Below are 27,595 nucleotides of genomic sequence, written 5' to 3' on the forward strand. Positions count from 1 at the left end.
TATTAGATTAGTTCTACTTCTGGAGTTGATATCAAGTTAACTTACCAGCAGCATTTAAGTCTCTTCAAAGAGAAAAGGAAATGGCAATCCACTCCAGTGTTCTTGCCTGGAAAATCCCAGGGACAGGGGAGCCTGGTGGGCTGCCGTCTACGGGGTCACACAGAGTCGGACACGACTGAAGCGACTTAGCAGCAGCAGCAAAGAGAAAAACATGTACTACCCCAAATTTCTTTTTTCCCCAAAAGCCTAAGGCAAGGGAAAGGATTTGATGAGAAATATGCAATTGATTGGAAAATGGTAAGGGCTTCCAGTTAGAAGCAAATATAAGAGAACTGAAGGATAAATGTAAATACACACCAGCAAGTATATCAATATATATCAGTAGGATTCACGGATCAGGCAACGGCTAGCTCTTCCAAGCAGTCCACAGATTTCATTCAATGTCTCACCAGATGATTGATTTGGGAACTTACAGAGTATGTAGTAGTGCTGCAAAATACTTTATTACTTGGAGCTGTCTCTCTTGCTTAAATTTAAATACTGTTATGGATTTTAAACCATCTCTTCTCTTTGCCCATAGGTGGAGCCGAAGTACTACTGTTGAATAAACGCTGGGTGTGTGGTTTCAGAAGAGCAGCAGGCAGAAGTAGACTAGATATTAATATGACTGGTTAGGCACTCACGAAGCCCCCTTGTGTGGGGAAGTTATTTTTTACAGTTATACAATTAAATAAAATTAACTCACTTAGAAAAAAAATCAGACCTATAATGCTGGCTAAATCATCCCTATGTCACAAACAGGTAGACTAATCTTCCTATTTCATACCTTCTTCTATGAATATTATTACATATTTTCATATACATATTTTTCTCTTTTAAAAAGTATTATAAATATATCTCATTTTAGGTCAGAAATAGGGAGAAGTACGTCTGTCATGGTCAGTATTCTAAGGATACTTCACTGCTTTAAACTGAGTTCAGCAAAACTTAAAGGTTACATCTCTAGAACTGCTTAAGTCTTCTGTGGAAATACAAAGAACTCAGGTCAGAAAGGCCAAAGTCTTTGGTTATAAAGTCTTAAAAAAAACCCCCTAGAGCTTGTAAAATAATGCTCCTAAGAAAGCAGAAGCCTTTCTATTCAAACCTTAGTTTTTTCACTGTTAACTGAAAGACACTGGGGATAACAGGGAATTCTAGAATATTTTAATCTGCTTTACAGCAGCTAGTATTGCACCAAGTATGAATTTATAATGTATTCACGTCATGTATTTTATAAGCAAAGATGAATCATAAATGGTAGTGTGACAAATATTATCTCCATTGGTATTTCTCTTCCAAGAAACCAAAGGAAGGTATGTTTAATTATTAGAGCACTTGCTCCTTAAAGGTTTTGCCTGCAGACAGGAGTTGAAAATAGTAGATATAATAAAGGACAGCCCAGAGACAGAAGAAAATTCACCTGTAGTCAAAACACATTAAAATAAACAGTAAACTTTGCATATACATGCACTTCTAGGCTCTTGTTTTAGAAGGATAATTTTCATACTGATTTGAGACATACTCTGCTTTAATTAAAAATTACAAGCCACTTAACTCCTTGGACGAAAAGTTATGACCAACCTAGACAGCATATTAAGAAGCAGAGATATTACTCTGCCAACAAAGGTCTGTCTAGTCATGGCTATGGTTTTTCCAGTAGTCATGTATGGATGTGAGAGTTGGACTATAAAGAAAGCTGAGCACCAAAGAATTGATGCTTTTGAACTGTGGTGTTGGAGAAGACTCTTGAGAGTCCATTGGACTGCAAGGAGATCCAATCAATCCATCCTAAAGGAAATCAGTCCTGAATATTCATTGGAAGGACTGATGCTGAAGCTGAATCTCCAATACTTTGGCCACCTGATGTGAAGAACTGACTCATTTGAAAAGACCCTGATGCTGGCAAAGATTGAAGGCAGGAGGAGAAGGGGACGACAGAGGATGAGATGGTTAGATGGCATCACCAACTCAATGGACATGAGTTTCAGTAAACTCTGGGAGTTGGTGATAGACAGGGAGGCTTGGTGAGCTGCAGTCCATGGGGTTGCAAAGAGTTGGACACGACTGACTGAGTGAGCTGAACTGAACTGCTGTAATGGAATGAACAGCAGACTAGGAGTAAAGAATCATAGGTTCTAGCTGTTTTTAATCATAACAAATTTTCTAAGAACATTATTAACCTCTTTGGTCCTAAATTTCTTTGTCTTTAAGAAAGACTACTTGATCTCCAAATCACCTTCTTTTTGTAAAATTATAAGCATTCAATATATTATACTGTTAACATTCCTTCACAGATTTACCCTATGTATATAACCTTGAGAGCATCACTTCCAAGCACTTCTGTATACATGATATATTCTTAGTTTTCTGGGATTCTTGCTGAACCTTCACAGAGATATAATAAGTAATTTTAGAGATCTCACAGTGGCAAATGGCCTCAAAGATTCACTGATTCTGGATCTCTCTTAGGAAATGTGCACATCTCTCTACAGGCTCCTGTAATTGTAAGTGTCAGTGTACTTGCAGAGGCAAAATATTTGGAATCCCCATTAGCATACTTTTCCTATTCAGTGATTGATAGATGAAATTGGATAGTTAGAGGTGCATCCAGCTGAAATCAGAATGAACTAAGAAGGTTTGTTCATTAAAATGCAAACATACCTGGAAAAGATAACAGCTACAGTGAGAATGAGTTTCTAATCTTTTTCTGGGGAGAAACCTCTTATCTTCAGTAAGAGAATTATAGGCCATATCTGACTCACAATTCAATTTATAGTGATTCACATTTAGATCACTCAACTTTTTATACCCATGTTGTTTATTAGAGCATTTATAACAGAGAATTATCAAATATGCCAGTCATTTCTATTATAAAACATATGAACAAAGTGCTATGTGGACGTGGAGGAAGAAAACTTAGCTGGTGAAAGTGAGGCGTGGACACCAGGAGTGCCTTCATGGAGGAGAGCTTCTTAAAATTTACTCTTAAAAAACATGTACTGGGAAAATGGGGAGATGTTGGCCAAAGGGTATAAACTTTCAATTATAAGATGAATAAGATCTGGGGATCTAACATAAAGCATGGTGACTATAGTTAATAATGCTAAATTATATACTTGAAATTTGCTCAAAGAGTAAATCTTAAGCATTCTTACCATACACACTTACACACTCGGTAACTATAAGGTGATGAATGCATGGATTAGCTTGATTGTGGTAATTATTTCACAACGTATATGTATATTAAAGCACCATGTTGAATACCCTAAATACATACACTTTTAACTTACTAATTATGCCTCAATAAAGTCAGACCAAAAAAAGAAAAAAAGAGTACATAGTGACTGAGCAGAGAAATAGGACAGAACTGTCCTAAGCAAAGACAGTAGAGACAATGGCTTAGAGATAAGAGAATAAGAGGTAAGGAACAGCATGGCAAGTTTAGGGGAAAGCAAGTTCTGATGAGAAGGAACTAAAAAAGTAGGAAGAAATTAGATTACAAAGGGCCTTATAAAACTCCTTATATCAAGGAGTTTTGAATTTAATCTGGAGTTGTGAGGAATACCACTGAAGAGCTATATGAAGGAATGTTAATATCAAATTTGCCATTTGAACAGATTACTTTGGAATCAAATTGGAAAATGGATGGGAAGATGCTAATTGGGGAAGCAAAGGCTGTTACAATAATCCAGGAAGCTAATAATACAGACTTAAAATGAGAGAAGAGAGAATGGCAAATAAAGGATACATTCAAGAGGACGTAGAGGAAATGAGTATTGTAGTGGTAAAGAAAATAAGTTTAGTAACAGTGATGTTAAATTTAGTAGCAGCAGGTATACATCTGTTGTATGAGTTTGGAGCTCAGGCAAGGTCTGAGTAAAGATATAGATTTAGCAATCACTTAATAGGTGGTACTTGAAACAACTGGTACACATGAGGTTATCTGAAATAATGTGTAAGATTTGAAAAGGGCCAGAGACAAGCTGAAGAGAAAGTTCATATTCAAGGAATTGACATAGGAAGGCAAGCTTATGAAAGAGGCAGTACAGGAGACAAGGGCCACCCTGTTTATCTGTCTCTCTCCTGTACTACACAGTGAGAACCACAGGGTAGGGTTTTATTTTATTCATCTCCGCGTATCTGGACTTAACACACGGCCTAGTATTCAGCAGATTTTTAACAGATACTTGTTGAATAAATTATGTTTCTGTATATGGTATTGTTTTCTAAACACCTAACTAAAGTGCCTAGGAGGATTAATTATAATGCTCTTTTGCATTAAAAACCAAGCTTGATCCAGCTCAAAGGTTGAATGCAAACCTAACTATTATTTCTCACCATCATGGGTGGAAACACTTGACAGGAGTTAACCATGCATGAAGAGTTTGCTTACTTATGAGTGACAACTGATTTGATGAACAAATGAGGGAGAAACAAACAATGACAGGAAAAGAGAATCCGTCTGACAGTATTATTTTTTCCCTAGAGGAGAAATAGAAACGGCCATTTCCAGTTCTGTTTTTTTCCTTAAAAGTCCTGGAATTTCTGTCTAAATGTGACCTGGCATCACAGTGAGAGTCTTTTAAGGACTGATGATAAGAGAAACTACCCTGATATTACAAGAGGCCAGGTATGGTTAACTGATTTTTATATAATGTAAAGCACTGTTAAATTTTTTCCAACTTAATTTTACATTCATATTTTCTGAAGATGTCTTAGTATTGACTGACATAAAAATATCTAAGTATCTGCATATAATAACAGAAAGAAACCATTTCATTAAAATTGATTTCTGAAATCACACAGCTAATTTCTAATTCCCCACTTTAGTTTTACTATCTTTATTTCCTTTAATGAGGAATAAAACAGAAACAAAACAATAGGTTTAAACCTAATGACATACATGTCTAAAAGGATGTAAGTCAAAGAAGTAGGACAGGTGTAAATTAAAGCAATTTTTGCCTAAGTACGGCCAGAGACCAAAGGGCTAGCATTTGGTATTTAACGTTTCACTAGCTTTAGGCCTTTTAACATAATTTTATCTACTGTTATTTTCTATATTTTAATATTGGCAGAAGAGCATTATCATGTAGAAAAAGAAGAACATTGAGTTTTTTTCTTTTTTCTCTTTTGGCTGCACCACACAACTTGCAAGATCTTAGCTCCCTGACAGGGACTGAACCTGGGTCACCTCAGTGAAAGTGCCGAGTACTAGCCACTGAACTGCCAGGGAATTCCCAAGAACATTAAGTCTTGAGTCTTAATTCCATTCCTTTTCTGCTGTTTCGAGTTTTCTTGTAGAAAAATTAGGGTGTTTGTATAGATGTTCTCTAATACCATTGAAATTTGAATATTTTACGATCTATGAATAAAGTCCTTTATTTGTAAAATCAATACTTCTGCGTTGTTTTTATTTGTACAACAAAAACAATTTAGAAACTACATTTTATTCAGACTGCACCTGAACTGGATTTTTAGAAAGGGAAGTAGCTGATTAAAAACTGGAAACACTGGGGAATACTACCTTTCCATTATCTTTCCACAAGCTAGTCTCAATGTGCTACTAAACTAAGAGCAGAAAATGAGAGGATAGATGAAGCAGAAAAACTGAGACCAGACTGGCTGCTCAGTGATCCACAGATTAATTAATTAATGTAGTATTTACATTTAAAAACATGATTTTCATAAATGAAAATAATTACCAGACACATTAGTTATCTCTCACTTCTATCAGAAAGGACATAAGGCAGACCACAGTCAACTATTCTCCTCACTCAGTGCTGACAGCCCTCTCTTGAGAGTATTGATATTTTGATGAATAGGAGAAACACAGTTGAATTTTTCCTTTTTTTTAAAGTAAAGGAAGATTTATGAGTATTTTACTCTGTATACTGTTAAGATTGATCCTAGAGTTGAGTAGAAATAAGAAGTGAAAAGAAAGATGGTAATAACTGTGATCATGGTTAATAACATTTCTTTTTCAGGGAAACTGTGTATTAGTGTTAGAGTAATCTTGTTTGGAAAAGGATGAAAAGAAAAGGCAATGGGCAAATATAACAGTACCTCGGTAGTTGATGATTTCTGTCCCAAGCACCGGAGTCATCTCCAGGACTGTGATAAAGGCTTTGTCCATAGATGTCAGAGGAAAAGGAGACATGCGGTGTCTTCTAGCCACCTTGGTGATATCGACAGCACTGTGACCTAAACAGGAAGATAAGCAACTAAGAATATGATGCTGAAACCTGATTAAAAAGTGGGAATGGCTTATAAACAACAGCAATTCTCAGTCTCCATTTCATATGTCCAGAAATGAAGATTAAGGGGGAAAATTTTTCTATTGCTCCCCAAATATAGCCTGCTTTGGCAGAACATTAAATTGTTAGTAATTTTATATCATGTAGCAAAAGCTGGTGAAGTTTAATGATGATACTGGCTAATTTTTTCTCAGTGCTTACTATGTGTCATGGCACTATTCTAATTAAGCTTCACAACAACCTAAAGGGAGGTATCATTATTATCCTTATTTACAGATGAGGAAAGTGAAGTTTACGTATCTTGGCCTAAATTGCAAAGATAGAAAACAAAGAGCTAGGATTCAAACCTAGCTGGCCATGCTTTAGAGTCCATGTCCTTAGTTACTATACTGAACTTTTAATACTCAATGAGCCAGTTAGTGAAAAGAAATATACAAGTTTAAATTTATTTAGAATTTCATAGGAAATTCTCTTTCTTCTAAAAAAAGTCATAGAAAAATATTATTATTTAGTTATATACTCCCAATGTAACCCTATCTAGTGTCATGGCATTAATATTACCCATATACTAAAACTCCTAATTTTGTATCTTCAATCCCAACCTCTACCTTCACCTCCAGGTTTATATGTCATCCAAATAGTTGGTGGATAAGAATATATATCTACAAATGTATAAATCATCAAACATGCACTTGAGTGTGCAACAGGCAACTCAAACCTAGCATGTTCAAAATCAAACATTTGATTCCCCATCCTCCTAACCTACCTACATGATGTCTTATTCTCTTGCAATTCCCATCTTGGTAAATAGAAACTCCATTCATTAAGTTATTAATCCAAAACCTTGATGACACCATTGATTTTTCTATTATTATCAGAACCATATCTAAACTACCATTAAAATGTCTCTAAATCCCATCATTACTCATCATCTCTATAATTACTACAATAGTTGGGACCATCATTTATTTCCTGGGAAACTGAATAGGGTCCTAACTGGTCTCCCTGCTACTATCCTTGTCCCATTATAAAATTTATTCTTCACACAGTAGTTAGATAGTCCTTTTAAACTGTAAGATGAATTGTATTCATCTCTGCTCACAACCCTCCAATGACTTTACAATTCACTCAGAGTAAAGTCTTTGCTATGGTCTACAAAGCCCAACATATAATCTACACTGTTGTCTTATCACTTCACCCTTGTCAGGGTGCTGTAGTCATACTGATTCCTCGCCTGAGAAAGCCAAATATGTTTCTCTTTAGGGTCTGCATACTTGCCGTTTCCTCTACTTGGACATTCTTCCCCAGATATTATGGTTCCATTCACCCCTCATTTCTTTCAGGTAGTTGCTAAAATATCACTTCACCAGAGGCCTTTGCTAAACATCCTATAAAGAATATTATATACTATCATTCTTTATTCTCCTTACTTACTTTTCTTTGTGAAAAAACATATACACACATATATGGATATTCATATCTATATACTTATACATTTATAACCTTCTAAGGTAAGCTTCATGACGGCAGCAACTTTATCTTTTTTAGTCAGTGTTGTTATCCTCAATACCTGGAACAGTATCTGGTACATACTAGACAATAGTTTTTTAATTAATGGATGTATCATTTAATGACAGAAAGGGACTTCTTAGAGTACAATCTCTTCATGCATAAGTATACCTGGCCTTTTCTTTGAAATCTTAAGTCTATAGCTCAAAGGGTTAACATAAAAGGAGTAACTGCAAACACTGTTGCTTGGCTATCCTAACTAATATCCACAATTCACTTCTTCTGCAGCTGCCTTTCACCTAAGACTGGCCATATAATATGTTTATGGCCACCTAAGTTCTGGCCAGCAAGATGTAGGAAGTAGTCCCTGGGGGCAGGCTTCCTACTACAAATAAAAAGATAAAGAGGTAAAACTTTAAGAGGAGAACATAACTAGCTATTGGGAGGTGCCCCAGTCATTTTCAACTATGAAACTGGAAACCCATAGAGTAAGTATGGGAAACAAGGAAAGGAACAGAGTCAGAATCCCTGATGACAGTGTTGAGCTACTGTACAAACCCTGGACTGCCTGCCTCCAGACTTTTGACATGTGAGACAAATAAGCTCCTATTTCTTAAGGCGCAACAGAGGATGAGACAGTTGGATGGCATCACAGACTCAATGGCCATGAGTTTGAGCAAATTCTGGGACATAGTGAAGGAGAGGGAAGGCTGGTATGCTGCAGTTCATGGGGTCACAAAGAGTCGGATGTGACTGAGTGACTGAACAACAATGACTGTATATATCCCTCAGAAGTCTGTAAGTTCCTGGTCACTGTAATTTATTTAATTTAGTCCTCCCATCCCACCTCCAGAGGCTACCTCAGATATATTCATTGAACTTACAGGGACTGTCCCATACTTTTCATTCTAAGACAAATGACATTGTCATAAGTAGTCAAAGAAAAGACATACAATATACTTATTTCTCATCCATGGGCAATCATGAAATTACAAAATTTTTAAACCTTAAGGACCTTAGAGATTATTTAGTGCTAAACATGAAAAAAATTTCTACTTCAAGGTGAACACTTAGAGAAGGATTTTGTGTGATTAATCATTTACCTACAATTGAACTGTATATTTATTCACAACTTTCACTGAAGTCCTTGTTTTGTCATTAAATAGCATCAATACATATTGTCACAACCAGTATAATTGAAAAGCATGATAGATGCTTCTGCACTTTATTCAGATTTATAAATCTCAGATCTGGTCTTTTCTAAGATATTCTTTACTCTCTTTATGGTGAAAATCATGTATAATCTTATCAGAGGTTTTTTTTTTTCAAAGTTTGGTTCTGAGGGGAAAATTAAGACTTTTTAACTGTACAGAGGTTATTTGTTGAATGTGCTTTGTAATCGAATTTTTCTTATTAGAAACCAAGTTTGATTATCAGTGATACACACATCCATTCAACAAATATTTATTGAGTGTATTTTATGAGCCAGGCAGAGTTATGTAGTCAGTCTACACAGACTAAGATACAACCTGCGATGAAGAATGTTTCAGCTCAGCAGAAAGGAAAGGTGTATAAGTAAATAAAAAATAAAGACAGGAGGATATAAAACCATCTGATTGTTCTCTAGAGGTTGGTATTTTTTTTTTAATTGAAAACTGCATACCAATTTCCATTGGAGATGGAAAAATATTTCCTGTCTTTATAATAATTTTGTACTTGCTTTTATTTTTCTTATGGCATGTACCATTTTCCATCTTATGGTATAGACATTTAAGTATTTGCCCTGATTATGTTCAGTTCAGCTCAGTTCAGTCGTCCAGTCGTGTCTGACTCTTTGCGACCCCATGAATCGCAGCACGCCAGGCCTCCCTGTCCATCACAAACTCCCAGACTTTACTCAAACTCATGCCCATCGAGTCGGTGATGCCATCCAGCCATCTCATCCTCTGTCGCCCCCTTCTCCTCCTGCCCTCAATCCTTCCCAGCATCAGGGTCTTTTCCAGTGAGTAAACTCTTTGCATGAGGTGACCAAAGTATTAGAGTTTCAGCTTTAGCATCAGTCCTTCCAATGAACACCCAGGACTGATCTCCTTAAGGATGGACTGGTTGCATCTCCTTGCAGTCCAAGGGACTCTCAAGAGTCTTCTCCAACACCACAGTTCAAAAGCATCAATTCTTCGGTGCTCAGCTTTCCTCACAGTCCAATTGTCACATCCATACACGACCACTGGAAAAACCATAGCCTTGACCAGACGGACCTTTGTTGACAAAGTAATGTCTCTGCATTTTAATATGCTATCTAGGTTGGTCATGACTTTCCTTTCAAGGAGTAAGGGTCTTTTAATTTCATGGCTGCAATCACCATCTGCAGTGATTTTGGAGTCCAAGAAAATAAAGTCTGCCACTGTTTCCACTGTTTCCCCATCTATTTGCCATGAAGTGATGGGACTGGGTGCCAACATCTTAGTTTTCTGAATGTTAAGCTTTAAGCCAGCTTTTTCACTCTCCTCTTTCACTTTCATCAAGAGGCTTTGTAGTTCCTCTTCACTTTCTGCCATAAGGGTGGTGTCATCTGCATATCTGAGGTTATTGATATTTCTCCCGGAAATCTTGATTCCAGCTTGTGCTTCTTCCAGCCCAGCGTTTCTCATGATGTACTCTGCATATAAGTTAAATAAGCAGGGTGACAATATACAGCCTTGATGTACTCCTTTTCCTATTTGGAACCAGTCTGTTGTTCCATGTCCAGTTCTAACTGTTGCTTCTTGACCTGAATACAGGTTTCTCAAGAGGCAGGTCAGGTTGTCTGGTATGCCCATCTCTTTCAGAATTTTCCACAGTTTATTGTGATCCACACAGTCAAAGGCTTTGGCATAGTCAATAAAGCAGAAATAGATGTTTTTCTGGAACTCTCTTGCTTTTTCAATGATCCAGCGGATGTTGGCAATTTGATCTCTGGTTCCTCTGACTTTTCTAAATCCAGCTTGAACATCTGGAAGTTCACGGTTTGCGTATTGCTGAAGCCTGGCTTGGAGAATTTTGAGCATTACTTTACTAGCGTGTGAGATGAGGTCAATTGTGCGGTAGTTTGAGCATTCTTTGGGATTGCCTTTCTTTGGGATTGGAATGAAAACTGACCTTTTCTAGTCCTGTGGCCACTGCTGAGTTTTCCAAATTTGCTGGCATATTGAGTGCATCACTTTCACAGCATCATCTTTCAGGATGTGAAATAGCTCAACTGGAATTCCATCACCTCCACTAGCTTTGTTCGTAGTGATGCTTTGTAAGGCCCACTTGTCTATGTTAGCCTATCATAAATTCCCTGGAGGCAGAACCTGCATCTCATTAATCTGTGCATCTTTTGCCACTTTTAGAGTTATGCTTTCCTTACAGTAGATATTGAATAAATACTTGAGATATGAATGAATGGAGCTTCCCTAGTGGCTCAGACAGTAAAGAATCTGTCTGCAGTGCACAAGACCCCGGTTCAATCCCTGGGTTGGGAAGATCCCCTGGAGAAGGAAATGGTTACCTACTCCAGTATTCTTGCTTAGATAATTCCATGGACAGAGGAGCCTGGTGGGCTACAGTCTGTGGGGCTGCAAAGAGTTGGACATGACTGAGCATCTAACACTTTTCATGAATGAATAACACATCCTCAAACAAAGTCTAAAGTTGGGAAGGGAGAAACAAAGTGTTGCTTCCTTTTCTGCCCTTTGCTTCTCTAAGCCCTTCTGTATTTGTCAATTCTCTTTCACAAAATGATTGTGTCACTAGATATATAATCCAAACTTTGATGCTTATGAGTTAACACTCGCCCCTCACTAAACTGTTTGCGTGTCATCACAGCAGACTTCTGGATAAAATAACTGAAAAAAAAAGTCTCAAAGGAGAGGTACTTGAATTCTCTGGCACATTAGCAAGTGTGTGCATGTGTCCACAGCAAGTGTTTACTGATCAACTTCAATGTGCCGAGAGGCTTCTTCCCACTCAAGACCCACCCAAGATCACACAGTGGAAATAATCAGCTACTTCACCAGTAAAGAAGGGCTAACTTGGTTGTGTAAATATGAGAAAAATAGTATTTGTGGCTTACCATCTACATACATACATACATACCATCTACATACAAAAAATAAAATTAATGAAGTAAATAAGAGCTGTGTTTTTTAAAATTGAAGTGTGGTTAATTTACAATGTTTTGTTAGTTTCAAGTGTACAGCAAAGAATATATATATGTGTGTGTGTGTGTGTGTGTGTGTGTGTGTGTGTATATATATTTTTTAAAGGTTCTTTCCCATTACAGGTTATTACAAGATATTGAGTATAGCTCCCTATGTTATACAGCAGATCCTTGTAAAAACTACCTATTTTATATATAGTAGTATGTATATGTTAGTCCCAAACTTCCAATTTAGTTCCGCCTCAACTATTTCTTTTGGTAACCATAAATTTGTTTTCTACGACTGTGAATCTATTTCTGTTTTGTAAATAAGTTCATTTGTATTAATATTTATACAAAGTTCATTTGCATTAGACTCCAGAAATAAGTGATATCATGAGATATTTGTTTTTTCTGGATTACTTCACTTAGTATAATCATCTTTAGGTCCATACATGTTGCTGCAAATGGGATTTCATTCTTTTTTATGGCAGAGTAGTATTTGATTATTTTATACACACACACACACACACACACACACACACCATCTTTATCCATTTCTCTGAGATGGACATTTAGATTGCTTTCATGTCTTGGCTATTGTAAATAGTGCTGCAATGAACATTGGGATGCATGTTATCTTTTTGAACTAAGAGTTTTGTCCAGCTATATGGCCAGCAGTGGGAATGCAGGATCATATGGTAACTTTCATTTTTAGTTTTTAAAGTAACCTCCATACTGTTCTCCGCAGTGGCTGCACCATTTACATTCCTGTGAACAGTGTAGGAGGGTTCCTTTTTCTCCACACCCTCTCCAGTGTTATTTGTAGACTTTTTTATAATGGCCATTCTGCCTGGTGTGAGGTGAGACCTCATTGTAGTTTTGATTTGAATTTCTCTAAATAGCTGCTCTTTTTATGTAAATGGAATTACTAAATAACATTAACATACTCAGTTCTGTTGTATCCCTCACCACGTGCAGGAAGTCTATGTGTTATGTAAGATTCCATTTAGCAAAAAACTGTAGCTAAAATAAGTTTGAAAACTATCGATCTAGGTGATTCAGTATTCTCATTTTCAGATCAAAAGTGGACAAACCATGCTCGAGGGTCAGCCCCAGGGACACACACAGAGGAACTGGCAGCTGCGGGTACAGGCTGAGGAGGCACAGCATCACCAGTTAGCTCAGGAGCTCACATGAAGGCCTCTCATGGGCTGGCATGGGGAAGCTCATTTATTAGAAGGCATACATTTCCAAAATAAAGCTGGTAAATAAATACATGTTTCTTTTTTTGGTTTCCATTAAAAAACATAATTTCAACTATTTTCTGATGTTGATACCAGTGATTTATAAGAAGCTTTAAATTGAAAGCTTCACAAAATTTAAGAATAGTTACCTCTGACTTCTCTTATTTTGCAAATTACAACCTCAAAGCACTTCTACCTGTCCAGGACCACTGCAGAACTCAGTCAGACAGGAAAAAGGATCAAAAAATGTTCTACTCCAAACATTATCCCTCTTCTTGATTCTGAGCTCAAATAGAAATCTGATAGAAGAGAAAAAAATTGGGAAAAACAGTATGCACTTTTGTCTGTCTCTTACAGCAGATGAGTTAATACAGCCTAGCAGGCAGTTTTCATTGAGTGGTCCATAAAATTCATTTACCTAGAAGTAGGAAATGAAGGAAAGAACAATTGTTAAAAAGTAAGAAGGTTATAACAAAAGAAAGTTTGGGTTTTGGACAGAGAAGATATCCAAAATTTGGATAGAACTTTTCCTATAAAACAAAAGCTATTTCACAGCCATAATGAATGATGGCTACCTTACAAATGAATACTAATAGTCACAAAGAATATGTGTAAAGGTACTAGACTCCATTCAATTTATGTAAACTATAAAATGAAACAAAACTAACAAATGTGAAAATGTGTCCTGAGAAGATTATACCATTCAAAGAAATATTTATTTAAACTTATTCAGAGAAATATTTATTTAAACTTATAATAGTAAAATTTTCTGGTGATGTATGGTAATGATGTAGGCAGACTAGCTACTCTGACAGAAAATAAACTACGAGGTAGTTTAGGATACGGGATCCTTATATGGGAGTAGGGGTGGTGATGGGAAAAGGAAGTCTAGACATCTTCCCTACTCGTAGATGTCCAAACTAAGCAAAGAGTAACAGGCTGAATTATTATAACACCTACACTGATGGCTGAAGTAGATTTGCGGGATTAAAGCAATTCTAGCACAGATTGATGATCTAGAGGTTTCTCTAATAAGTTTAGGCTTCCATTAGTAAAACTTAACTTGTCTCATTTATATTTTTCTCATGTATAGGTTCGGAATTGGGGATGATTATATGTGAGTTCAGAATCTACAGATAAAGTACTTAAAATATTACTGAGATTTTTCTATCTCGCATGCAGCATTTATAATCACTAAAAAGACAATATATGATGTCCACTCAGGATTGCCATCATCAACGACATGTTTAAATACTAACGGCAATGTTTATGTTGTACAAAGCCTTTAAAGGGACAAAAAAGTACAAACAGATTCCTTTCTATTGAGTAAACTAAGGTCTTTGTTATACAGCAGTAACATTTTTCTTATGGCATAGCCATATTAAATGAAACTGTTTATACCAATGGAATGACTTTTTCCCATTTCAAATGCATCCTTTTTAATCTGCCAATTCTTAAAATACAATGTTTCATCTAGGTTTGAAAATCCATTTTTTAAAATTAGAAGTAAATGAAGAGAAGATGCTTTCAGGTAACAGAACAGAATATAATAGAAACAAGATGTTCATGCAAGTTCTTGATTAAATTCAAAACCTCAAGAGGAAACTTTACTTTTCAAAACAATCAGTAAAAGAGTTCCCAAACTACCCAAAGTATAAATCATTATTCATTCTTTAGATACAGAAAATCTCAAGGGAGAGACCTGGTCTGCCCTATTAGTACGACTGCCTCTGTTTCCCATGGTATCTGTAGCTTCAATTTCTTGTATTTCTATTTCCTGGTTCTTTCTGAACACAAACCACCTAAGATAACGAATAACTTTCCTAGGAAGCTTAAAAAGCAAAGATGATAGTAATTTATTCTGGTTAAATAACTAGGGCATTTGGTAATTCAAAATATGTGTGGCTCAGATATACAAAGCATTTAGTCTTTTATATAAATCTCAAATTAAGAGGAATCAGGCCCAAACCTCTAGGGAAACACTGGCAATGGTAGTGTTTGCAGGCTCAGGTCTTCAGGGAACTCTGTGTATCTGAAAAATTTCTTATATTGCTTTCAGTTTAATACTCTTTTTCTACCTATTTACTTAAGATAATGAGTCTCAGAATATTGGGTTGGTCAAAAAGTTCATTCAAGTTTTTCTGACCGCTGTTATGAAAACCCATTGGAACTTTTTAGCCAACTCAATATTTCTGATAAAACCTAAAAATCATTAGGGAAAGGATTGTGTTAATTTGTGTAAGAAATATTAAAAGAAAGTACCCCTGGAATTTATGGGTCTCAAGATACAAAACAAGGCATTGTTGTCACAAAATGTTTACTCTAAAATTTTTATCAATGGTTCACTATCATAGCCAGGATAAAATTCAAATTCTTTAGAATAGTATACAAAACCTTTCTTGCTTCCTTTTCAGTCTCATCACACATTACTCCATCATTCAGAAAATTAATAATATTGTAGATATTGGAATACACTGCACTATTTAATATTTTCCTGCTCTTGTATGTTTTCTCTGCACAGAGTAAGTTTTCTCTCATCTTTTTGTTTTTGTGGGAAATTATTCTTCTTTCATAGCTTTCTCTGGTAAGCAAATATTCAAATAGTGATGAGAACATATATCAAAGGATCTTAGAGTCAATTTGAAAAGGTTCCCATTAGGCAAACCTGGGACAACTTAAGCATCAAAATAAATTAGGATAGTAACAGATAATATAATCTATTTAATAAAACGATCCATAAAAAATTAAAATCCATGAGTATATAACAGTATAAAGTAATGATTAAATAAAATTCTTCACTACAGCACAATGACAACTGATAAATGAAGAGAAAGAATTAGAAAGTCACCATTTGGCAACTATCATAGTAGTAATTGGCTCAATAGTAGTAATTGGCTCAATAGTAATAATTGGTTTGGGCTTCCCTGGTGGCCCAGATGGTAACGGATCCGCCTCCAATGTGGGAGACCTGGGTTCAATCCCTGGGTTAGGAAGATCCCCTGGAGGAGGGCATGGCAGCCCACTCTAGTGTTCTTGCCTGGAGAATCCCCATGGACAGAGCAGCCTGGCGGGCTACAGTCCATGGGGTTGCAAAGAATCGGACACAACTGAGTGACACAGCACAGTACGATAATTGGTTCATAGTAATAACTGGTGTAAAAATCATCAATGGATACTAAGACTAGAAGATGAAAACCTCAAGAAAAACAATATATAGTCTCAACATATCTCCCCACAAGATTCTTATTAATCACAATAGTGATTTTATAGTGGAGAAATCTGGCAGATATTACCTTAACCAAATGATCAAAGTTAAAATCACCAGTAATGACCTCATGAAATCCCTAAGGATGTACTAAGAAGGACATGGAGTCACATATGAGGTACTACTATCAGAAATGTATAACCTGAACCAAACTATCAGGAAACATCAGAAAAGCCTAAATTTGAGGAACACTACAAAATAACTCTCCCATACTCTAAAAATGTCAAGGTCATGAAAGACAAAGAAAAACTGAGGAACTGTTCCAGATAAAATAGCCTAAAAGACACGTGATAGCTAAAAGTAATGCATGATTCTGGATTGGATCCCAGATCAGAAGAAGAGAATGTTTTTTTCCCTTTGGCTACAAAGAACATTATTAGAAAAACTGGCAAAGTGTAATTTGAATAAGATTACATAATAGTATTATGGCAAGGTTCATTTCCTGATTTTGATAATTATACTGTGCTTAAGAATATTATTTTCTTTTTTAAAATTTTCTTCCATTTTTAAAAAAGGACATATACATTTGAAGCATTAAGGGGCATCATGTATGCAATTTACTCATAAGCAGTTCAGGAAAATATGTATATTAATATGTAGAGAGAAATGGCAAAGTAAATATGGCAAAATGGTAACACTTGTGGGAAACTGCATGAAAGATATACAGGAATTGTTTGTACTATTTCTTGCAGCTTTTTTATTTTTTTTTTTTTTATTTTTTTTTTATTTATTTTTTTTTTCCCTCCCTGCCTCGCAGCTTTTTTAAAGCTTGAAATTACTTTAAAGTTTAAAAAATTAAAGAAGTTTTTTAATGGTCCGCCTTTTATGGCGCAGTGCATGACCATTCCATTTTTTCCTGCACTGAAGCACTCTAAATACTGTATCTCAGCATTTCCCTGCATATTGTATTCATTACCTATCTTACAGTAATTATACTTCTTTATATACCTGTCTGCTTTCTTAATTAGATTATCAGCTCTTTGAGAAAGGAAAATACGTTTTAAGTCAAGGCCCAATGATACTGTGCACATATGGTCACACAGAAAATTTTGGTGAATGAGTTTCTAAATGTTTGATTTCAATCAGTCTAGAATATATAGGTTGCCAAAGAAGATGGACTGTAGAGATGTGGTAGGTAGTTAGAATAGGAAACAGGAGTCCAAAATGGCGGTGGCTAAAAGACAAGGAAGGCAAAAGCCCGTGAAAACAGAACAGAGGGAGGTCAAAGCAAGGTCCGAGGAGCATACCCTCGCCTGACAGATGTATACTACACACAATTTCAAACTCTATTCTGGTCATTAATTCAATGTCCTTCTTACAAGAACGACTCCTTTTACAAAGACAGCTGTAAAGTAAACATTTGTTAGCAATGGAGTGAACACTGGGTTTTCCTCTCTTTACCTTTTTGTTAAAAAGTAGCGAGTTATTATGGTAGGGAAAAGAAAAAGAATAAAAATACGGTAATCATCACTTTTAGCTAAGGTCAAGTAACCAGGGAAATGGGAAAAAAGCTAATGCATGTACTACCAAGCTAGAAGATAAAATGCGAACACTGTGAACAGCACTGTAAGTAAAGCTTCCTCAGTTATTTCTGAGATCAAGAAGTTACCTATAGAAAAATTATAAGGCCAAAAGGAGGAAAAGTAATTCATTTCCCATGATCAGGTGTGAACTGTCTTAGCAACTGTCTTCCTTTGGCTTTTATTTTAAATTTGTCACATACAGGTAAGGTAAATATACAAAATTAAAAGTAAACAGGTAAAGAGCTGCCATAACAAGGTAGAGACGGAAGTGAAGAAAATGGTATTAGAAGATATAGTGATTAAAGAGAGTAGCTAAAGTAACACTAGAAAAAGGATGAAATTACTTTAAAGAGCTTTAAATGTAGAAATCAAGTGTCAATATTCCTAACAAAGGAAGCAAAGTGTTTTGAGTTGAGGCGGCTTTAGATGATCAACAGGAGTTCTTCATGACTGTCTTTATAAGTCTGGATTTCACAAAGTTTCTTAAGGACTGAGGGTTCTTAAGAAAGGTCTCAATTCAAGATCTCTGGTTCCTGCCCTTACTAGTGGCACTAATGCTTTATATACATTAAGAATTGTGAGTTCTGGGTATAGCCATTATGGCAGCTTTCAGCTTTAGACACAATCTTCCCCTTTTCTGCCCCCATCTTTCATCAGACCTTTTTCTTTGCTTACACTAATGGTAATTACCTTTTGCTTTGCTGTTAATTCTGGTTCAGGAACATAAACCTCAGAGCTTGATTGATATTTCCGATGGTTCATCCCTGTCTTGCTATATGATTTCTAGTTTGGTGCACTTTGCATCTCTAAAGACCAGCTCCCTTTGTGAGGTGGCTAGAAACCCCCTTTTTAACCTCGAGTAGTCAAAAAAGCTGACCAAGAATTCTCTTATTTCCCAAAGAGCCTGTCAGGATACAGTTTCAGATGTAGACACACACACACACACATATACAAATGAATAAACACAGAGTCAGTTAGTCAGCTTCCATTTGGAATGTTTTCATTGTGTTAGTGTATTGAAATGCAAAGTTAGAATTTTGTTTTCTTCAGTAGGTCCTTGTTTTAAACATTCCCTAGACAAAGGTAGAGAAAAAGTAATTTTTCCTTAGAAATCAAAAGCTATTAAATCTTTAAAAGTAGAATCTGACAAGTTCCTTTCAGATTCTTTTAAAGTATTAACTAATTAGTCTTTATAATGGCCTGAGAAAAAGGACCATGAGAAGTTAAAGTTATCTTTGCTATTAGAGAGATTTTATCAGCTCATAAAAGTCTCATTTCTCTTAGTTAATCTTTCCTCTATGGTGCTGTTTCTCACATTATTAGGTATAAGCACAAAAGCTTCAACTTCCAGAATGCCTATTCTATATGTTAATTTCAACGACAGACTAATCAAAAGTATATTTTGGTTCATATCTTGTAAGAGGTAAACACTGTTAAATATGGTCTTTAGGCAAGCAGTAGATGTTAATTTGTATGGCTGAGAAAGGAAATCTTAGAACAGGTAATCAGAGAATGAAGAAAATGTGAAGACTGAGTCAAGTGTCATTGGTGAAAACAAATCTCGTTTTTAAGGTATTTTGTACAATATCTAGATAGAAACTAAGCAGTTTACACTTATTGGGCACTTGATATGATCCAGGTCTTTCCATAGGCTTAAAAAGTAGGGTTACTTCACCATTAATTCTGCTGATATGAATGCTGTACATTTAAAAAGTATACATCATAATATGAGTATAGCTTAGAAATAAAGTACAATCCAATGTATAGGCTGGAATAAAATAATTATGTATGTTAGTAGTAATTATCTTTAAGTAATAGAATGAGAGGGGCTTCCCTGGTGGCTCAACGGTAAAGAATCCACCTGCAATGCAGAAGACATAGGACAGGCGGGTTTGATCCTGGGTCAGGAACATCCCTTGAAGGAAGGCATGGCAACCTACTCCAGTATTCTTACCTGGAGAATCCCATTGACAGAGGAGCCGGGGGTGGAGGGTGGGGGGGGGGGCGGTTACAGTTCATGGGGTCGCAAACAGTCGAACATGCCTGAAGCAACTGAGCTATGCATGCATGCACAATAGGATGAGAGTGAATTTTTCCCTACTTTTATTTTTCAGATTCTTGACACTTAAGACAACACTCAAAATATTCAATAAATGCTATTTGTTTTGAAATAATTATTTTCTTAGTCAACTCTAGTCAATATCTTCCAAACTCAAGGTCCAAATTCTAGGGTTCTAGGAAAATTTCTCAATAGTATCTGATTTAATTGTGCCTTTAACCATCAAAAACTTTCTACTGTTCTAGGGACAAAGTTCAGACTGTCTAGAGTAATGTGCTCGGTCTTTCTTGGTCTGCTCTTTCTATTCAACTTCATCTCTTTGCTCTTACACATACCCTTATTCTACTTCTTAATAATTTCTGGTACACAGCATGATTCTGTCACACATCTGACTCAACTGTCCTTCTCCTTCCAGTCCAACTAGCAAATAACTGCTTATCTTGTAAGACTCTGAAGATAAGGTATAGGTTATATCAACATATGGTATTGTAATTCATATGTTGCCCAAGTTAGAAATTGGGAATCATTCTTGACTTCCTTACCTTCCACATCCAGTTTCTAATCCTGTCAATTGTGATTCTTTAGTATTTAAAAAATCTTGCTTTATTTTTCTATTACTGTTGTGCCAACTTTCATTCAAGCTCTCATCAGATTCTTGGTTGTGATCTCACCCTGACTCAATTCATAAGCTCCAAACTTGATCTTGCTATTTCCATGTTTAAATTCCTTCACTGTCCTTCACAATAATATCCAAACCCATTAGCATGGCAATTAGGAGGTTCATCTGCAAAAATAATATGGCCAATTGAAAGTCATGATCTCATAACTTCTTCAAGACTCTTTTTCCCCTCATTACCTTCTTCTTCCTCCTCAAACTTTATCTCCTCCTCCATCTGCACGTCAAACTGCCTGGATAACAGCAAGCTCTCCATAAATGTTAAATACCTGCATTATTATTCTTTTTAGGGAGTCATCACTTGAGATGAAAAGACTTAAATCCAGGAAGGGAGAGGGGACAGTTGGAATAAAGCAGCCCCATTTGTTCCTCCTCGTCACTCGCATTATTCTCCACTGTGTTCTATGCCTTCAAGGAGCTAGTGTTTCTGAATAGGCCCAAGGGTCTCTCTCTCCTTGAGGCTTCTGCTTGAGCTCAGCCAACAGAAAGTACTGGCAGGAGGCTGGTGAGCAGAAGAGTACAAAACTAAGGTATTTATTTCCTTGGCTTCCTGTTAGTGGAAGCTGAAACTAGAATAGCATCTGAAACCAGACTGTGGAGGCCTCTGAATGCTGGGCTTTGGAGTTTGAACTTTAACATGTACGGCAATGGAAAACTATTTACATAACTTTACCATGTAGGCCAATATTTTAAAGTTCTAAGCATGGGTGTAGTGCCCATTAAGATTTTTTGTAGAAAACAAATTCTGCCACAGAGAGGTTAAAAAGATTAGCTCAAAGTCATATGTCTTAACAGATAGTAGGTCAAGATGAAAAGATCAAATTTCCAGATATTTAGTGTGGTGTGTGCTTCCTCCTATATTACACTAGGGGAACTTTCTTTGGCTCAACTTTATTTACTAAAAATGAATTGAATACTCTCTCTATATAAGGCCCTTTATTAAACATTAGGGAGTGACGTTAAGGTAAACAAGATGAGATTCCTATTCCTATTTCCCATGGTCTCATGAACACACAAATCAGGCTGTGTTTTAAGGAAAAAGTAAAAAACAAACAAATAAAAACCAACCCTGTAAATACTTATGCTTTAATTTAAAAACAAAATACTATGTATGAGAATACAGAAAAGGGACTAACTGATTCTGATGGAACAAACTGCAAAACCTCACAGAGGAAGTAACAACTGATTTGAGCTTTAAACAATAAGAAAAAAGAAGGAACGTTCAAAATAGAATGAACAAAAAAAGAGAGAAAGAACTTGTAGAGAATGAGAAACTGCCTAATGTGGTTGGGGTTGGATGGAAAGGATGAAATATTAAGAAATAAAACTGTCAATTCAGTTAAGAGCAGATTTTGAAGATGCTTAGTAATGCAGTAAATGGAGAACCATTCACAACTTTCTAGAGAAGTGATACACAAAACTGCAATACTTCACTGATGGTAGATTGGAAGGAAGAGAAGTGGACAGGCAGAGCAATTAGAATGCTACCGAAACCCTGAAGGTAAAAGACAATGAAGGCCAGAGCTAATGCAACAGGAACTGGAGAAAGGATATTTAAAAGGGCGGGTGGAGAGGGAGGTGGGAGGGGGGATCGGGATGGGGAATACAGGTAAATCCATGGCTGATTCATATCAATATATGACAAAAACCACTACAATATTGTAAAGTAATTAGCCTCCAACTAATAAAAATAAATGAAAAAAAAAAAATAAAAGGGCCACAACGAGAGTTCTATGCACGACTGACTGTGCTTTGGGAAGGAGAAGGTAAACACTGTGGTGAGCTTTCAACTTGGGTTATTAGGGCAGGCAAGAGTGTCATTAACTAAGAGAGCAATATAGAAACAATTTGGATGGAAGGGTACTAAATTTTGGTTACTGATGAGGGAAATGTGAGATGCCAGCAGGACATCAAGAGGTGATTTCAGTATGCAACATCAAGGAGTGTCTGGAGTTTGGGAGAGAAGGTAGGCTTATATTTAGGCATCAATAGTATACAGCTAGTCAATCCAATAATATACATTTCCTTTTTTCTTTTACACTCAACAATTTATAAGGGCTTCCCTGGTGGCTCAGATGGTAAAGCGTCTGCCTGCAATGTGGGAGACCTGGGTTCAATCCCGGGGTTGGGAAGACCCCTTGGAGAAGGAAATGGCAACCCACTCCAGTACTCTTGCCTGGAAAATTCCATTGACTGAGGAGCCTGGTAGGCTACAGTCTATGGCGTCACAAAGAGTTGGACATGACTGAGCGACTTCACTTTCATTTTCAACAATTTATAAGTGTACAGTATAGTCTTGTTAACCGTATGCACATTGTTATAAAACGGATGTCTAGAACATTTTCATCTTGTGTAACTGATATTCTGTGGGAAAAGAATAATGAGTTCCCCTCATATTTCCTCCTTCCTCCAATCCCAGCACCCACCACAGTACTTTGTTTCTATTAGTTGATTACTGTAGATATCTCGGATAAGTCTAATCATGTAGTATCTGCCTTTTTGTGACTGGCTTATTTCATTTAACATGATGACTCACAGTTCATTCATGTTGTAGCATATGGCAGATTTCCTTGTCTTTAAAGGCTCAGTAATATTGCACTGTATGTATATATTCATCCATCTATTGATGAACATTTAGCCTGCTTCCATGTCCTATTGTGAATAATGCTGTGTTGAACATGGATGTGCAAGTATCTCTTTGAGACTTTGTTTTCAGTTATTCAGAAGTGGGATTGTTCAATCATGTGGTAATTATAATGTTAATTTTTTGAGGAACCTCCTACAGTTTTCCATAGTAGCTGTACCATTTTACAATCCCACTGGCAGTACACAAGGGCTCCAATTTCTCCCATCCTCACCAACACCTGTTATTTCTGTTGTTTTGATAATGGTCATCCTAATACGTGTAGTTTTGATTTACGTTTTCCTTATAATTAGTGCTGTTGAGCATCTTTTCATACGTTTGTATATCTTCTTTTGCAAAATGTCTCTACAAGTCCTTCACCCATTTTTAAATAATTTTTATTGTTGTTACTCAGTTGCAGAATTCTTTCCATATTCTAGAAATTAACTCCTTATCTGATACATGGCAGGCAAATATTTTGTTCCATCCAATAGGTTGCCTTTTCATTCTACTGATTATGGCCTTTGCTGTATAGAAGTTTTAAAGTCTGATGTAGTGTCATTTGCCTATTTTTGTTTTGTTGTCAGTGCTTTAGTATATATCCAGGAAATCATTACTCATTCCAGTCTTGAGGCTTTCCCCCTATGTTTTCTTCTAGGAGTTTTATAGTTTCAGGTCTTACCTTTCAGTCTTTGATACATTTTGAATTAATTTTTGTATATGGTATAAGATAAAGGTCAATCTTTACTCTTTTGCATCAAGTTTTCCCACTATCATTTGTTGAAGAGATTGTTTTTTTCCCATTGCATAGTTTCGGCACTTTTGTCAAAAATAATTTGACCATATATGCGAGGGTTCAGTTTGTTGTTATTTTTCTAGTCCTTTGATGTATAGGTAGGTTACTGATTTGAGATTTTTCTTCTTTTTTAATGTAGGGTTTGCTGCAAGAAACTTCCCTATTATGACTGCTTTCATTGCATCTCATAAGTTTTGGTGGTTTGTTTCATTTTCATTAGTCTAAAGATATTTTCCAATTTCCTTGTGATTTCTTCTTTGACTCAATGGATATTCACGAGTTTGTGTAACTTCCACAGATCTGTGAATTTCCCAACTTCCCCATTCCTAGTTGGAGTATTTTGAGCTCTTTGAAATTCAATGTTCATTTCTTTTCTCAGCTTTGGGAAGTTTTCAGCCATTATTTTGTCAAATAAGCTCTACGTCCCTTTCTCTCACTCTTCTTCTGAGACTCCCATGATGCATATATTAATCTGCTTGATGTAGTCCTAGAAGTCCCTTAGGCTTTGTTTACTTGTCTTTACTTTTTTGCTCTTCTGACTTGATAATTTCAAATGATCTTCTTTCAAGTTCGTTCTTCTGTTTGATTAAATCTGCTCTTGAAAGAATCTAGCGAAATTTTCAATCCAGTTATTGTATTCTTTAGTTCCAGAATTTCTATTTGGTTCCTTTTAAGTTTCTCTTTGTTGATACTTCCACTTTGTTCATGAACTGTTTTCTTGATTTTGCATAGTTGTCTATCTGTATTCTCATGCAGACCACTTAGCTTCAAAAGAAAAAAAAAAAACACAAAAAAAACCTTGAATTCCTTCTCAGGAAATTTACAGATCTCTGTGCCTTTGAGGTTGGTTTCTAGAGATTAGTTTTATTCATTTGATTGGGCCGTGTTTCCCTGTTTCTTCATATGCCTTGTGATTTTTTTGGTGGACAGGGCTGAGTTTATGCATTTGAAAAACTAGCCACACCTCCCAGTCTTTATGGACGGGCTTTGTACAGGGAAAGATTTTCACTGATCAGCCTGGCTAGAGGTTCTGGAGGCCTCTGGAAGCCTTCTGGGGTGATGCAGCGTCTCGTGGCTGTGTACACAACTTCTCAATCAGAGGTTTGCCGGTTTCCTTCTCAGAAGTCCATAATCTCTTACTACTTCTGGTGTCTACCTTCAGTGCTACAGGTTTTCTGGGGTTGCATTGGCAAACCAACCTACTCTTTTATTCTTAGGCATCCCAAGTATGCTGGCTCAAGTGCTCTGAGTCAGGTAGATAGAAACCACTCCTCCATACAACCCCACAAAAAACCCAGATTGCAGGACACATGCTCTACTCTTCCCCCTCTACCCAAAGGAGAAACTGTGAATTGGGTTGACTTCTCTCCATCGCACTGAGCCACGCTGGGCTCTGCACCATTACGGGCTCTCTGGTGTCGATGCAAGTTGCTCCTGCTCTCCCTTGCTTTCAGTGGTCCGTATGCACCAAAACTATACTGATTCCATTAACATTGCATCAAGCAAGACAGAAACCAGCTCCTTGGGTAACCTTGTGAAAAGCTGGAATGTTGGGTATGCTCTTCTTTCTCCAGCGAGAGACTACAAGCCAGGGCAGAAGAGATCACAGGTACCACATGTACCACATGTACGACCACAGTACCACATGTGGGTACTGCAACATCTTAACTGGTTTCTGGAGTTTTCATAAAGATATTTTGGTCCGTATATTGTTAAGCTTGTGTCTGTAGGTGAAACAAGGGTAGGACTTCCTGTTCTCCAATCTATTAATGTAATGTTTTTAGCTACACCAGATACAATATTGACAATGAAGGGACTAAAAAAGATTGGCTAAAAGTAATAAATGAGTCACAACTTTTCATACAAAATAAAAATGTGATAATCTAGGAAAATAAGACAAGCAATATCAAATTTAAATTGAAGGTAAATACTTCTTATGGAATTATTAGGCTTTACAAATGAAAAAGTATTTAAGAAATTGGTAAATAAACAATTTAAGAAATTGGTAAATAAACTGGAAATAAGATGAGAAAGTTAAGAAGGGAGGTGCTTATAAATAGTACCTCAATAAATATTTATGGAAGAGAATTACTAATTATGCTTAGCTAAGTAAAGAAAAATTGAATAAGTGATGATAAGCAGTTGTTGTCTGATTCAGTAAGTGCCAACTAAGGGGGTAAGGAATTAGTTTACAGAAGGAGAGAACTAAGAAAATGTTCTAAAAATAAGAACTGCAAGAAATTAACATATTCTTTAAGAACTACTTCATAATTCTCTTTTCTGAGGAATATGAAGAAAAAAGAAAGCTTCATGTTTTTTTCTGGCAAGGTGCAGAAAATTAACTAGAAGATTTATCGATCTAAAATAGGTTGAATGGTATTAAGACTAAAACCATAAAGTAATGAAAACATACTCCAGGTAAGAGGTAGTAATAGGTCCTAACTCTAGGTGACAGTAGTAAGAATGAGTGAAGGAATAAGAGCCAGAAAAACAGAAAATAATTTAAAGTAAAGAAGCAGTTAAGAAAAACAGTATTGGTAAGAAGAGGTTAGCATTTCTGCTAACATCTACTGTTTTCCTTCTCTGCTCCCCTTCTGATTTCTTATTCTGGATGTTTTGCCGTCCCTCGCCTCCTCTGCTTGCCCAAGGTTTACCTTTAATTTATCTATTCACTTACCAATTCAACTCATTTATCAAGAGACAGTAATTGTGCTAGATCCTGGGAATAGTACTGGTGAACAAGATAGATGAGGTATTGAAAGGCGCTTAGGATAGAATGGAAGAAAAAGTGAAGACAAAAAATACCATACTGCAACGAGGCATGCAATAAGGTACGAAACTAAAAGGCACAGCAGTTGAGATCTGAGAAGCGCTCAGATTTGAGAAGTGCCTCGGAGGAAATACAGGATAAGTAGAAGTTTTCCAGGGAAAGAGAAGGGATGACAACATTTTGAAAAGAGAGTACTATTTGCAAATTGAAAGTGTCATTTGGCTGGAGCACTGAATTCAAGGTTGGAGTGGTAGAGGTAAAACAAGAGGTAAGTAGAAGCTAGACTGTAAACAATTTCATGGATTTGGGACTATAAGAACAATAAGAAGCTATTAAAGAATGAATCACTACAGGAGTATGATAGGTTTAGATCTGCATTTGAGAAAGATAAAATTGGTTGCAGGGAGAGGAATAAAAGATAAACACTGTAAAGATTTCTGGTGTGGACAACTAGGTAGATACTGATGTCACTTCTTGAGCAGACTGGGATTATAAATTTAGTTTTGGTCATGTCGAGTATGACATACTTGTAGAATATTCAAGAAGAGATCTACTGAAGTTTAAGGGAAAATATAGGTTTACTGAAGCTTTGTGAGTGGGTGATCTTGCACATGCAGTATACAGAGTAGGAATGTAAGGTCTAAGGGAGAACTCTGAATACACTGATACTTA

At 36.3% G+C, this 27,595-nt stretch overlaps 1 protein-coding gene across 8 annotated transcripts in view; it reads right to left on the bottom strand.

Moving 5' to 3' along the window:
* GPHN (gephyrin) overlaps window positions 1–27,595 on the bottom strand; it is a 524,395-nt gene that overhangs the window by 100,481 nt on the left and 396,319 nt on the right. For all 8 annotated transcript variants that reach the window (XM_043918814.1, XM_043918812.1, XM_043918815.1 and 5 more), the window contains one exon: window positions 6,103–6,240. In XM_043918814.1, the coding sequence (XP_043774749.1) occupies window positions 6,103–6,240 (138 nt within the window). The remainder of the gene's footprint in view (window positions 1–6,102; window positions 6,241–27,595) is intronic.

Source organism: Cervus elaphus, chromosome 12, assembly GCF_910594005.1.
Source record: "Cervus elaphus chromosome 12, mCerEla1.1, whole genome shotgun sequence".
Taxonomy (NCBI): domain Eukaryota; kingdom Metazoa; phylum Chordata; class Mammalia; order Artiodactyla; family Cervidae; genus Cervus; species Cervus elaphus.